General features: G+C 32.6%; 1 protein-coding gene across 1 annotated transcript in view; it reads left to right on the top strand.

Annotated features, from left to right (window-relative positions):
- The window catches only part of NSF (N-ethylmaleimide sensitive factor, vesicle fusing ATPase), a 205881-nt gene that overhangs the window by 47204 nt on the left and 142459 nt on the right, over positions 1-16218 (top strand). The window contains exons 6-8 of the mRNA XM_074224391.1: positions 393-500; positions 972-1047; positions 9902-10057. Of these exons, the coding sequence (XP_074080492.1) occupies positions 393-500; positions 972-1047; positions 9902-10057 (340 nt within the window). The remainder of the gene's footprint in view (positions 1-392; positions 501-971; positions 1048-9901; positions 10058-16218) is intronic.

Raw genomic sequence — 16218 nt, 5'->3', positions numbered from 1 at the left:
GGCCACACATTTAGCTCTTTGCTTGGGAGTTGATACTTTAATCTTAATCATGAACACAAATAATTATAATTGCTGTTTCATTTAAATCTGTGGGACAGAGAACTTTCCTATAAAAAATAGAAAATAAGAATTATCTTCTTCTTGGAGTGTTTGGGGAGTGTGGGATGAAAGGTATAAATGTGTTTGTGTTTTCTTGAGTTTTGTTCAACCACCACTCTTTTGTATGAAATGTTTTTTTCTGCTGTTTGTAAGTAGAACAGAAAAGTGATAATGCTAATGGCCATTTGTTGAATTGCCTCAGGGCAAAATCTGCATTGTGTGGAGTGGAGCCTGCTGTAGAGAAAACTACTGCTAAATTATTAATTTTTCTTCCTCTCCTCTTTTCTACAAAGCTTGTGTTTAGCTTCAATGAGAAGCTTTTTGGTTTGTTAGTGAAGGATATTGAGGCCATGGATCCTAGCATCCTGAAGGGGGAACCTGCTACAGGGAAAAGACAGAAGGTATGGATCAGATTTAATATTTCAACTAGTAAAATGGTTTTAATGTAAATGTTAAAAATTAACTTTCTTAAGTTCTATCTTTCATGGTTATTCTTTTCAATGTCAAGGCAAAATAGTTGACTTTTGTAGCCAGTGCTTCTTAATTTTCAGACGTATTATTTTTTGATATTGCTAAATATTCTACTAAACCTAAGTATTTGTTTCAGGCTTCATAGAACATCGGTAACATATGAAAAATTAAGGACAGCACTCTGATTTATATTACTTCAAAAGATATGACACCAAAGATAAAGGATGGATGCTGGTTATGAGATATATATATATATATATAACTAGGTCACTATTTTTTTAATCACTTATTTTGTGTAGTCTACAAAATCTTACTTTTATCTGATACTTTGTCTTAGGCAAAGCAGTCCAGCAATAAGTTGCACAATGTTAGATTAAAATTATTTGTCCATCTTCCTGCAGATTGAAGTCGGTCTGGTTGTTGGAAATAGTCAAGTTGCATTTGAGAAAGCAGATAATTCTCCTCTAAATCTTATTGGTAAGAATTTTAATGTTTTGAAAGGTAGTTTTGTTTGAATGGCTTTTGATTTTATCTTAAAAATGTCACTAAGTATGAGGACTAATCTAATAATTTAAATGAATAAACACATATATTCCTTTTGTAAAACAGTGATTCTGAGAATGGTAACTTCAGGAAATGATCCCATGTTATTTGGAAATGCCAAGGACATGTTGAAATCACAAAATATAAAAGAAAGAAGACTTTTTAAGCATGTATGTAGGAACACACACATTTCTCTTTGAGATATACATATATAAATACACATATATACATATAAAACATAGACACTTGTCTACATTTATACAAAGTATATTACAAATACAAATATATATGTATGTGTTTATATACACACATACGTGTGCAGTTATAATTTAAAATTCATAGTTAAATGAATTGGTAATTAGAAAAGCATATGACCAATAGCTGACATATTTATACAGTTATGGTTTTAAACAAGAATCTTAAGGAAATCTTTCAACTAGTGAATCCTGCCACAGTTAGTAACAGTAGTCCAGCAATATGGAAAAGACTCATAAGATGATCAGTCTTAACACCAGGTTTTTGCTATTTTTGTTTATGTTTCTGTATTTTAATTTATTTTATTGGAAAAAATCATCATTCTATTAAATATTCTATCAGATGATTTATTTCATTCTTAAATAGGATTTTTGTCATACAGCCAAAAATATTTCTCTTAATTCATGTCCAGTTTTATAATGTATGTATGATGGAAACCACCATTTCAAAAGTTCCATTTCAGTAGTTACTGTGATCATGAAATACAACAGGATTTAGAACCAGGTGACCTGGGTTTGCATTCTGACTTCATTGTTTATTCACCCTGGGATTTTGGGCCACTTTAAGTCTCTTCATTTCTAAAAATGAGAATAATAACACCTCCACTGCCCTCTGCATAGCACTTTTGTAAGAAAAGTGCTTCATAAACCTTAAAGCATTGTATACATATGAGATAGTATTTTTATTCAAAGTATGCTCACAATAATAGGTGACACATAAGAAAAAAAAAATTCACAGTGGATAAAGGACTGGCCCTGGAGTCAGAAGTACCTGGGTTCAAATCCGGTCTCAAACACTTAATAATTACCTAGCTGTGTGGTCTTGGGCAAGCCACTTAACCCCACATTTGCCTTGCAAAAAACTAAAAAAAAAATGCACCCTCACAGATTGTGTAATTTATTTATAGCATAAGATATACATGAAACAACTAAAATCGGCAATATTATACTTGTATGAAAAGGAGTGATAAAAATAAATTCAATAAAGCTATAGTTTCTTTTATAAGAACAAACATAGTGATGTAGGCAGTGCAATTGGTATTAGATCCATTTTATAGGTAAGGAAAATGTGATTTAGATAATGTTTGTTACGAATGTCTGTCACACAAAGAAGCAGGAAGAAGATCTGTGATTTGAATTCAGGTCTCTAGAACCCTTTCCCCTGCACTTCTTTGTTTCCTGATATGCTTCCTATATTTTTACATGGGACTTTATATTATTATTGAGTTCAGTTCACTTCAATAAACATTGATTCAGAGCTTACTACAGGCACAGCATGGTGAGAGGTTTATAGGAAAAATGAAAAGGCCCTCCTTTCAAAAGACTTACATTCTACTGGAGTTATACACTGGGGGATACCCTGGGAATATATGGTGAGAGTTGCGGGGGAGGGAGTGAATTTTTTTTTACTTTTTGGCATATGTACATTGTTCTGGGGAAGGTACAATAATTTTCTACTCTTTTCCATTATGTTTCTTAATAAATTAGGTACAAAAATACCTCTTTCATGCTAATAATTAGTATTTGAAAATATTAAATGCTATATTGCTTTGAAATGTTATGATATAAAACAAACAAACAAAAAAGAAATGTTATGATGCTAAATATTTGAACACAGCTCTCCTGTCCTACCTGTGCAGATTGGACTTAGGAGCCCAGGATGGCTGTGTTGAAGGGCCATCATGGAGAAGGGGGGCTTGACTTATTCTCTTTGACCCTGGAGGACGGAACCAAAAGCAAAAGGAGGATATTATAAGTTTAAAACCAGGGAAAACCTCTGAACAATTCAGATTATTCATAACTAGAAGGGCTGCCTTCTAAGGTAGGGACAGGGCTCCCCCTCCTTGGGACTTTTCACCAGGTTGGAGGATCTCTGGTCAGGGGATTCCTTTAATGAACAGATTGGACTAGAGGACTGTTGAAGTCCCTTCCAGCTCTCAGATTCTCCATTTTTTGATTTGTGACCAAAGAGTAAGGAAGAACAGTTTACTAATTCATGAATCAGGAGTTGGTTTCTACTTATTTCTACAATAATCCTTTATTAACTTAAGAAAGACTGTGGGGCAGCTAGGTTATACAGTGGAGAGAGCACTGTCCCTGGAATCAAGACCTGAGTTCAAATGTAGCCACAGACATTTAATACTTAATAGCTGTGTGAACTTGGATAAATCACTTAACCTCATTGCCTTGCAAAAAAAAAATCTTAGAAGAAAGGCTTGTGTCATTTTAATCTTCAATTCAGAAAACTGACTTGGGTTCCCTGAAATAAAATATGAAACTATATTTTCATTTACTTAGAAAAAACAATTTAATGAAGCCCAAATATTTAAAACAAATCATTAATTTTCATGATCTCTTAAAAGACCTTGTGAATGGATGTTATCCTGTCTCTTGAGTTATCTCTGACTCATCAGAAAAATGTAATTAATAATTCAAGCAATGATAATTCCAGACATTGTATCTAGAAATGAAATAGATTACAAAAGATGCTAATGTATCAAATGAATTTGAAAAAGAGATACTTAGATTGTCATGTTGAAAAGTTCCTTTTTAGTTTTATGGCATAAATCCAAGTAATAGATGAATGATACCAAAGCAGAGAAATTTCAAAAAAGCTAGTATTTGCTTCAAATATCCTGAATGAATGTGTTCTACGATATTTGACAGAAAGAATAGAAGCATTTCAGGATTCTGCATGCAGTATTGTATGCGGTGGCCAGTGCTATGGTCAGAAACATATCAAGAAAGTTGGAGTTATTGAGGGATATTTCCACACTCTCCCAACTGTGTCTCAGATTCCTCAAGGCAGAAGAAATTTGAGAGAAGTTTTGAAGGTCTTTGGAATGAATGAAAAATTACATTAATATCTAGTTGCTGCTGTAGTAGAAAACTTGGATTCCACATTGCTCAACTAAAGGCAACAAAAAAAGAATCATGCAGAACAGAATTTTGAAAACAAGAAGTCTTTTAGAAACTCGATATCCCCTTAATTAACCATTGAAAAACTTAAAAACTAAGGCAATACAGGAATCAGTACAGAGCAAAGAATTTGAAGATCAACCAGAAATGTTACTACAAGTGCCTGAGAAGGAAATCAGGGGAGAGAGAGAAAAAACTCCTAAAGAAAAAAGAAAGGGAAAATGTTTGGTTCTGTATATGGTCACAAGAAATCCAATACACTGAAAATATATGTTGGACCAAACCAGAAACAGCTTAATATATTGAATTTAGCAGAATAATTGATACTAATAAATACTTGTTGACTAACTAAACAATAGAAAAGTTCCATTAAGAGAAAATTGGGGGGTGGCTAGGTGGCTCAGTGGATAGAGCACCAGCCCTGGAGTCAGGAGTACCCTGGGTTCAAATTCAGCCTCAGATACTTAATAATTACCTAGCTGTATGGCCTTGGGCAAGCCACTTAACCCCATTGCCTTGCAAAAACCTAAAAAACAAAACAAAACTTTCATCTCAGAATCTTTTCCCAATGATATTGAAATGTTATTTGGAATTGATTGTGTAAAATTCTTGTTTGTCTTTTGTTTTTTAGGTTTTTGCAAGGCAGTGGGGTTAAGTTGGCTTGCCCAAGGCCACACAGCTAGGTAATTATTAAGTGTCTGAGGTCAGATTTGAACTCAGGTACTCCTGACTCCAGGGCTGGTGCTCTGTCCACTGTATGCTTGATGTGTGTCAAGGAAAGATAAATTGACAGCTTCTAACTTGAATCTGGAAGTCAATTGAGCCAATGGCTGAAGACAGTAGTTAAAAATATCTTAGTATACAGACATGACCTATTAAATTGATCAAGGAGGAAGCTGGGAATGCATCTATTAAATGACTTTTTGAAATCCTAAACTGAAAGTTAAGTGGGAATAACATTTAATGGAAATTGAACCTCCCTTAATTCTGTTCCTTCTCTTTGATTTCCCTACCCCCAGTTCTCTACATATTTCAGTTCATCCTTCATATTTGAACTAGATTGATTTTTCTTAGGTGCAGATTTGACCTAAAATACATTTCCTCCTCAAGAGTTTTTCTCTTCCTTTAATACTTAGTTGAAGCACCATCTTCTACATAAAGACTTTCCTGATGGCCACCAACCATTAGTAACTCTTTCTTGAATTACCTTGAATTTAACTTCTTTGTATTTATGCTGTTGTGTATATGCTTTGTACACTGATAAATGTACCTTTTATCTCCATTGGTGTTTGAACTCTCTAAGAATAGGAACTGTTTTATTCTTTATTTCCTCAGTACTAGTACAGTGCCTATCACTTGATGTAGGTGTTTAATATACATTTGTTGATTGGTTGTTTTGTAGTCGAATGTAATATTGATTGTAATTGTAATATTGTTTGATTGATATGTTGTATCAGCCTTAATTGAACATATATGGCACTACAAAATAGAACATTGCAACTTTGGAAGGAAGGTATTTTAATAAAAACTGATATACTGTTAACAAAACAAAGGGCCTGTCACTTTAAGGCAAGTGTATGCATAAAAAGTTAATTCTTCCTTACTATGAAGGAGGAAGAGGATTGGTAGACATTCTTTACAGGGATATACTCAATTTTTGTTGTTATTGTTGTTTCAGTTGTCTTCAGCACCTATTTTGTGACTGAGGTTTTCTTGGCAAAGATACTTGAGAGGTTTGCCATTTCCTTCTCCAGATCATTTTATAGATTAGGAAACTGAGTCAAAGCAGATTAAGTGATTTACTGAGATCAGATTTAGAGATCCAGATCATATCTTCCAGACCCAGTATTCTATCCATTGTACCTAGCTGTCCCCAAAATTCTATAGAAATATCTTTGGAACAAGAAGGCATTACTTCACTGAGCAATATTAAAAGTCTGATGATAGGTATGCATCTTTAAATTGGTTGAATATAATTAAATATTATTTGCCTCTGGAGAGAGTCTGTGAAATGACTAATATCCACAAGTAGAGTTAGAGACCCTCAGTGAATGATATGAATTCATTTAACAATATGAGGATAAAAAAGTAGAAAATGCAAGGGTTTAAGATGACATTTCAGGACCAGATATTTATCACTAGAAAAGGATTATCCTTATGGAGAATGGGTTTAGTGATCATTGTAGATTATACAAGGAAACTGGAAGACATTGATCAATATATATCGGTGTAGTTTGAAAACATAAAGCATTCATTCAGTTACCTTGCATAGCAAGAATGGGGAGCTAGAGTTAAATATCAGAATTTCCTTGTCTTTCATGAACTGACAGATGGCAGTTGCTATTGCCTAAAATTATTTTTAAGAAATCAATCAATAAACTGTCTGGAAACCAGACTAAGCTGTTGCCCACAATCACCCAACCACCACATTAATCCATGAAATGACAATGTTTTTAATAGATTTAGCTATACCAAATACTGTGCATAGGCACATGAAATAACAAACTTCTAAACTATAGAGACCTAGCAGAGAATATGAAAATCATGTGGAAACAAAACGAGGTACACAATTCAGTTGACTACTGGAATTATAGCAAGGATTCTCTCAGTGAGCTTCCAGAGTATGAGTTTACCCTTCTAATACTTTATTCAGTTAAAGATTGCAGTTATTTTATACACTTATACAATAGTCTATGAAACATTAAATATAAAAGACTAATAATAGAATAGAAACCTATCCCAGGATTAGTTCTATCTAACCAGCACTGAAAAAGATAAGAACAAGTTGTTAATAGTAATAGCAATATTTAATTCCTCTCTTTGCTGTGATTTCAATAAATATGCTAAGAAATGGAAGCATGTTCTACAATTCAAAAATTATATGAAGTCTAATTTGCTTTACTTAGAAGCATTATTATTTCTTTACCTGAAATGAAAGCTCTATCTGTGAACTGTGAAATTATCCAGAAACTCACGAATTCACTCTTGTACAATGAGAAGGCACTCTATTAAATTGCTTTGTTCCTCCTTATCCTTGTCTCTAGGCAGGTTTCACCCAAATTATTCTCAAAGAGATGGGTATTTATCTTGTTCTTAGTAGCATCTGATTATGAAGATCTTTAAACCTGCGTTTCATTCTAGAAGCTAATTTCTTTTTTTTTGTTCACCATTTTGTCTTTTGGTGATTTTAACAAATGTCACTAGGATGCAAAATGTTTTTTTATTTTTCCCTATAAATAAAGCATATGACTCATTATGGATGAAGCAAAAGGATTGCAGAATTGTTTATTAACTGAAGCAGATTAATAAAAGTGGCTTTAGTGTTTTGGTTTTAGAGAGATGTCATAGGCTGGAGTAAAAAGAATAGCTTGCTTGTTATGTAACCTGTCACAGAAGTCATCCTAGTCATGTATTTATGTAACATTCACTAGCCCCATGTTTTAAAATGGCAATAGGTATTTTTTTTTCTATAAGCTCAAATGAGCAAGTCACAAATGAAAATGTCATTTAATTTTTGGTTGTAGAGTATGTTGCCCTTATTAAGATTGGCTGATGACAAGCCTTCATAGTGATGAAAGTATTTTGGAGAAAAAGATCCCTAACCTTTTAAGGTAATGTGTGAAGCAAATATTTTGCTCCAATATTTAGAGGTTCCTGAGGAAAATATATACAAGGCTAAATGTATGGGATAATGATCTCTGAGAAGAGGAATCCATTAAAATGAAGATTGTCATTGGTCACCCGGCAATCTTATTATAAAAGTTCTTGTCCATAGATAATCTTGAAATGAGAGATTTTTCAAAGGTCAGGGCAGTTTCTTACCTGGTCATTACATCCAAGGAAGTTTATTTCCGTCAGTAAATTTCTAGTGATGTGTTTTATCCATTCCTATTCTATTTAAGCAAGTCTGCCTCTTTAGAGTTATGTGACTTTTATGAAATACAATTTTAATTTTCTAAATGATTATGCAAAGTATAAATTTATAGATTTTTTAAATAGAAAAAATATTTTATTGATTTATTGTGTGTTATACATTTGACCACAAGGGGCCAGCCAAGTGTAAGAAAATAGTCATGGTGGCATCATAAGGGAAATTTTTCTCAGTGACACTGTAATCAGGAAATTATCTTATTTCAATTTTTTTTCATTTAATATTTTCCTTCCTTGGTTTTATAAGAACAATAATGTTGTATTCCAATTTTATCCTCATTTATCTGATGAAAATTCAGTTTTACTTATCTTGTATTTTTTCAAATATGGCAATATAATGTCTTGTTTTAGGATAGACTCTAACCTATGTTGATTACATTTTATCTTCTTTATATAAAATACCTTGAAATGAAATTAGGCTTATTATCTGTAAAATTTTTAAATGAATTATCGCCTATGGCAGCCTATGGCTTCTACCCTAATTCAGGACCATAATCATTTCTCATCTGAACTTTTGAAATACCCTCCTAATTGGTCTCCTGCTTACTCCACTCTTTCTCCACTCCCACTGGTCAATTGATGGCCCTAAAACAGAAATATGTCCATGTAATATTTATACTCATTCCTTGCCTCCAAGAAAATATGAAAATTTTTGAGTCTAGCATTTCAAATCTTCTATAAAGGTTGTTTCCACCTACCTTTCTAGCTCTTATTTCATATTCCTCTACTTTATGTATTTCTCTATTCTAATCAAACTACAATCAGTTCCCCATATAAACTACTGTTTCTGTATGCTTTATGTTTATATATATGTACCTCCTCCCTCAGTCATTTTGCAAAAAATAATCCCATATACCTGAAATGTACTTCTTCACTGCTATCTCATAAACCTTCTGGATAACTCCAAAGTAAAACTCTGATGTCACCCCATTCCTAAGACCTTTCCTATTCACTCTAGTTGTTAGTGACTTCTTCCTCTTGAAATTACTTTTATTTGTTTGTTCATGCCTTATACTTGTACATTCTGCATATGTTGTATCCTCTGGTAGTAAGTATCCCTGAAGATGAGAATTGTTTTCTTTCTTTCCTTTTTTCTTTTTTTTTTTGTTTTTGTATCCAAGCATCTAACACAGCACCTTGCAGAAACTATATCAAGTCCTTAATACATCTGTTATAGAATTGAATTGATTAGGCTTTACCATGTGTAACAAACTAAAGAATACCTACTACAGATTTTCACATACTTTCTGTATATCAAGTGATTTGAATCCCTTTATTATTGCTACTTTTTGAAGTTTTTATAGACTCCTTAATATAGTTAAGGCTTATGTGGTCCAAGGTTAATTTATCTCTAAAATGTAAAATTTATTTTGCTTTGTTACATGGATGTAAGTTAGTTGCACAACCTAGCTGACTGTTCTGCAAGCATTCTTTGCAAAAGGCAAGAACTTAAGAGGCAGTTTGGCAGAATCCATTTCCCACTACTGGGGAAAACAACTGAATATCCTAATGACATTGACCATCTTCTAGATAGACCAGCAAAAATATCTTAGTTTTTGAATAGCTTCTTATTTATTTAGATTTAATTTATCAGTTTATTTTTTGAGGGTATATTGTTAATATCAAAATTTCTTTGAATTTCTTCTTTTGACTGTTGAATTTCTGATTATTTTTTATTCATACAGGTACAGCTAAAACTAAGGAAAATCGACAATCTATTATCAATCCTGATTGGAACTTTGAAAAGATGGGAATAGGAGGGCTAGATAAGGAGTTTTCAGATATATTTCGTCGAGCTTTTGCCTCCCGAGTATTTCCTCCAGAAATCGTTGAGCAGATGGGTGAGTGTATGGAAGGAAAACTTAATGAAACATTTAATTTACCTTTAAAAATATAAATATGATATCATTCTTTTGAGAAATGTTTTGGAGTTATTTCTATGAATCCAAGGAATAAATGTTTTCGTTTTCACTTTTTTTCCTCCCCCCATGTTTCAACATTAGACTGGGAATATTTGGGATTCCTAGAAAATCCTAAATGTAATATAACTTTTTAAAAATAACATTTTTATTTTATGAAGAAGATGATTAACAAAAATAATTTTAGTGATTTTCCTGATTTTTGTACATATTTAGAAATTTCTTCTGATTTTTAATAATCTGATTCTGGACTGATTTATAATTCTATTGAATTGTAGTTTTTATTTTAAATTTATTATATTCTAAGTCTAAAGATATTTGCTTTCCATCTAACTGCTGTTTCCTAACCCACCTACTTAACTCCTCATACCTGTTAAGTGAATATTTAACATACATCTCAGTTAGATAGATTTAATCCAGTAGGACAGATGGAAGAGTACATTTTGAAGTCTCTGCATTGTAATATATATATATATATATATATATATATATATATATATATATATATATATATATATATATATAGACATTGTCCTTTAATGATTACTTTTTAAAATCCTACTCTTTTGTGGTTTAATTTTAATATGTGAAATTTCACCATTTCTCGTATCTTATTGTGGCAGTTTTTAAAATCCAAGCATCATCAAATTTCAAGTCAGTGAGTAATAATATTAGAATTGTTTGATTAATATTAACTCTAAACCTAAAATAGATGGCATATTATTATTATTTCTGTTTTTGTTTCTCTCCTTTTCTCTGTTCTTTTTTTTTTTTTTTTTGATAACTTACTGTTTCGTCACAGTGGGCCCAAATGTTTTTGAGACCCATAGTGTTTAGGTCATTTAAGTCTTTTTGTTGTTAGCTTCCCTGACTTACACTGGATTCAATGTCAGATACATTACAAACACTCACACACACACACACACACACACACACACATACAGACATCTGTTCATTGGTAAAGGTCAAGCTTGGAATGGATTAAATGAAACTGACAGAGACCCTCATCACCTGAGTTTTATGCACCAATTTTTTTTCTCACATACCTTTTTTTTCCTCTCTCATGAGAGATAGAAAAGCTATAAAAAGAGAACTTTGCTTTTGGGGAAGTACCAAAAAACCATTGTCTAGTTTCTTGATTATAAGTTTTTGAGACCAAAATAACTCTTAATTAAAGTACTTTATTGATTTAGAGTAGGGGCGGGAAACCTTTTTGTCTGCCAAGGACCATTTGGATATTTATAACATCGGTCACAGGCCATACAGAATTATCAGCTTAAAAATTAGCCTGCCATGTTTGGTCAAACATCTAATTAATTTGTCCCTAGAAAGCTCCTAGATTTATTGAATTTCAAGTTCATTCTGCACTTACCTTGGTAGCACCAAATGAAATGATTTTGTGGCCTTTATACAGTCCACCAACTAAATGTTCCCTGCCCCTGACTTAGAGGGAAATAGTTTAAATATTGTTTACATGTAATAGCAGAGAAAAAAAGAAATAATCCCATTTCCTCTTCTATAAAATGAGAGGATTGAAATGAATGTCTTGTGAAGTTCCTTCTAGGTGTTTAGTCCCTTTTATGGTCCTTAGTTATTCTTATGAGACTTATTTCATCTAGTTTTTAGAGTTGAATCTTGACATTGTAATCGTGGGAGAGTTAAAGCCCAGCAGTTGGTCAAGGATGGTAAGATAAAATATAGTGGCATAGTCAGGTAGAAAGGAGATCAAGGTTCAGTTTCTTTAGCCTCTTGAGCATTTGCCTCAATTCTTTCAGTACTCATAAAGAATTATTGACTTTGGATTTAGCAAAATAAATTATTTGCATATTATACATTTTTCATAGTTTAGTTGATATGAAATATTGGTGATTGATGAATAAAACATTGAACTTGCTCACTGGAAGACTTGAATTTGAATTCTACCTCAAACCTGTAATGACTGTGGCCCTGGGCAAATCACTTAATCTCTATCAGCAGCCTTTTCTTCTTCTGTGAATTGTGGATAATAATAGCACCTACCTCACAGGGCTTTTGTGAGGATTAACCAAGATGAAATTTACAAAATGCTTTGCAGATCTTAAAAGCTTAAAAAAATGTTAGGTACCATCATTCAGTTTTTTATTTAAGTCCTGGAATTCTGTATCTTCTAGTTCTTTTGGTTATTTTACAGCTCATTAGAGCAACTGCTAGATAATGGAAAAAGAAAGATAATGGAGGTAAAATTGTTATTAAAATTGTTACTTTTCAGCAGCACTAATAAAATATTTTTGAAATAAAACAATTTTAAATTATCTTTTTAAAAATTTTAGAATTTTTCCTTTAACCTTTGCCATCTCAAGTCTCCATATTCAACATTGTGCTCTCTTATTTGTTATGGACTTTTACTGGAAGGCTATGGATTTGAATTAAATCACCAGTGTTACTGCCTTACACTTGTGGCTTTCTATGGATATTATTTTTTCAATGTTTTTACCTGGCCTAGTTAGGCAAAAATTCTTTATAATTTTTAACTGTACTGATGTGGCCTTGGTGTGAGTCTTAGCCTTCAAGATAATTATGTTGTTTTTGTGGCTTTAAAAATTATCTGATGCATACCATCATATTGGCCTGTGAACTGGATCTTAAAATAATGTTCTCTTTTCTTAAAAAATAATGTATATTCTGTTCCCAATAAGATAGGGGTGAAACAAGGATGCCCATTATCACCACTACTATTCAATATTGTATTAGAAATGTTAGCTTCAGCAACAAGAGAAGAAATTAAAGGAATTAGATTTGGGAAGGAAGAGACAAAACTCTCACTCTTTGCAGATTATGTGATAGTATACCTAGAGAATCCCAAAAAATTATCTAAAAACTACTAGAAATAATTAGCAACTTTAGCAAAGTCACAGGATTTAAAATAAACCCTCATAAATCCTCAAAATTCAGATATATATATATATATATATATATATATATATATATCTAGCAAGATACAGCAGAAAGAGCTAGAATGAGAAATCCCATTCAAAGTAACCTCAGACAATATAAAATACCTGGGAGTCTTATCTGCCAAGGCAGACTCAAAAACTTTTTGAAAACAATTTCAAAACACTTCTCACACAAATAAAATTAGATTTAAATAACTGGGCAAACATCAACTGCTCATGGATAGGTGGAGCTAATATAATAAAAATGATAATTCTACCAAAACTAAACTACCTGTTTAGTGCCCTACCAATCAAAGTTCATGAGTTAGAAAAAGTTGTAAGTAAATTCATATGGAGAAATAAAAAGTCAACAATTTCCAGGGATTCAATGAAAAAAAAGTACAAAAGAGGTGACTTACCAGATCTAAAATTATATAAAACATCAGTCATCAAAACTGTGTGATAATTGGCTAAGAAATAGAGTGGTGGATCAGTGGAATAGACTAGGTACAATAGCAGGAAATGATTATAGTAATTTGCTGTTTGATAAACCCAAAGAGTCCAGCTATTGGGATAAAAACTCTCTTCAGTAAAATCTGTTGAGAAAATTGGAAGTTAATATGGAAGAAACTTGGATTAGATCAACACCTCATATCCTATACCAAGATAAGATCAAAATGGATACAGGATTTAGATATAAAAAACAATATTATAAACAAACTAGAAGATCAAGGAGTAGTTTTCCTGTCAGATCTATGGAAAGGGAAGCAGTTTATGACCAAGGAAGAGATGGAGAACATCATTAAAAACAAACTAGATAATTTTGATTACATTAAATTAAGAAAGCTTTTGCACAAAGCCGCTGTAACCAAGATCAAAAGAAATGTAGTAAAGTGGGAAACAATTTTTACAACTAGGATTTCTGACAAAGGACTCATTTCTAAAATATATAGAGAACTGAGTCAAATTTTCAAAACAAGAAGCCATTACACAATTGGCAAATGGTCAAAGGATATGCAAAGGCAATTTACAGATGAGGAAATCAAAGTGATCCATAGTCATATGGAATATTGCTCTAAATCATTACTTATTAGAGAAATGCAAATTAAAGCATCTCTGAGGTACCACCTCACACCTCTCAGATTGACCAATATGACCAGAAAGGACAATGATCAATGTTGGAAGGGATGTGGGAAATCTGAGACATTAATGTATTGTTGGTGGGGCTGTGAACTCATCCAACCTTTCTGAAGAGGAATTTGGAATTACACCTAAAGGGCAATAAAAAATTGATCCAGCAGTACCACTACTGGGTCTGTACCCTGAAGAGATTATGAAAAAGGGTAAAGACATTACTTGTACAAAAATATTCATAGCAGCCCTGTTTGTGGTGGCAAAGAATTGGAAGTTGTGTGAATGTCCTTCAGTTGGGGAATGGCTTAATAAACTGGCATATGTATGTGATGGAACACTATTGTTCTATTAGAAACCAGAAGGGATGGGAATACAGGGAAGCCTGGAAAGATTTGCATGAACTGATTGAACGAGATGAGCAGAACCAGAAAAACATTGTGCACCCTAATAGCAACATGGGGGTGATGATCAACCTTGATGGACTTGCTCATTCTATCAGTGCAACAATCAGGGATAATTTTGGGGTATCAGTGATGGAGAATATCGTCTATCCAGAGAAAGAATCGTGGAGTTTGAACAAAGACCCAAGGCTCTTACCTTGAATTTGGGAGGGGGGAACCTGTGATCTTATACAATTTTGCTATCTCTATACTTTATTTTTCTTCCTTAATGATATGATTTCTCTCTCATCACATTCAACTTAGATCAATGTATACCATGGAAAACAATGTAAAGACTAACTGACTTCTTTGGGGGGGAGGGTTGGAGGAGGGAAGCAAGATTGGGGGGAAAATTGTAAAATTCAAAATAAATCTTTCTAAAAAAATTTATATTCTGAATGTCCTAGATATTATTTTCTTACTATATAAGAGCTTATTAGTAGATATTCTCTTTATAGTTCATTGTTTGCTTCCTTTTCCCCTTTGAATCAAGCATTTTGGGGAATCTACATAATAAGACCATTTTCTAGAGTTCAAAGTGATTATCTTTGGTAATAGATATCAGAAAGCATAAATTGTTTCACTTTATGGAGATGTGCATTGTTCTAGACATTGTACACACTTGTTGCATTTCTGATCAGCTGGCTAAAATAACAGCTGAGTGTTCCTTATTCTTGAAAAATTAATTGGACAAATCAGAATAGTTCATAGACCAAAATAGAAACTGATTAGTCAATTCTCTTCAGATAAAAGACAGTAATTGAAAAGCAAAAGTTATTCTTATATATAGTCTTTTTCAGGGATATACTTTGAATATTCCTTTGAATTGTTTTAATTTTTTTCTTTGCAAGGCAATTTAGATTTAGTTAATTAGTAGGCAAAAATTATCCCATGAGGTTTTCTGAATTGATTCTGCTGACAATTTAGTTTCCCATTCCACCATGCAGTCTCTTTGGATTAGTGCCATCATTGTTTTCATGATAACACTATTTTACTTTTATATTATATTCTTTTGCTTATTATTTTACAGTTTTAAGATATCCTTTGTAATATCTTGATGGTGCGATTGTTCTGTTTTTAAATGTTGAAATGTGTTTGAGAATCAAAATCATACTGATGAATATCAGGAGAGCTAGATGAATTTATTTGTCTTAAAATTATAGAGCTAAAATTAGAAATTGCTTCAACTAGCTTCCTCCCTGATATTTTTTGTTCTACTGAGCCATTGAAATGTATCTGTTTTTTGCATTCATTTTTTTTAGTAGCTAAAAGGTAGACCAGCCTAGAACATGCAAAGTCATCCCTAAAGGGGTTTTGGTAATAGAGCAAATGTACTATATCTCTAATTTCTATCCTTTTTATACAATTTAAAATATCCAGTACAGCTTTAAAAGGAAAGGGTGATCACAAACAAGGCCTGCATCCTAAGCAGAATATAGAGACAAAAGAGTTGAAGGGCCAGCTTGAGGTCTTTTTTTTAGTTCTAGGTTGAGAACTATCTTCTTGTTCCTTTTTTCCCCCTCAATTTATTGCTTGGCTCCCAGTAGTTTGAGGTCCTTTACAGACCAGTGATAGGAAATATATTAACTCTTCAGAT

The sequence above is a fragment of the Macrotis lagotis genome, chromosome 2 (genome assembly GCF_037893015.1).
Source record: "Macrotis lagotis isolate mMagLag1 chromosome 2, bilby.v1.9.chrom.fasta, whole genome shotgun sequence".
Taxonomy (NCBI): Eukaryota; Metazoa; Chordata; class Mammalia; order Peramelemorphia; family Peramelidae; genus Macrotis; species Macrotis lagotis.
Note: the sequence above shows the minus strand (reverse complement) of the source record. Positions and strands in the feature narration are given on the sequence as shown.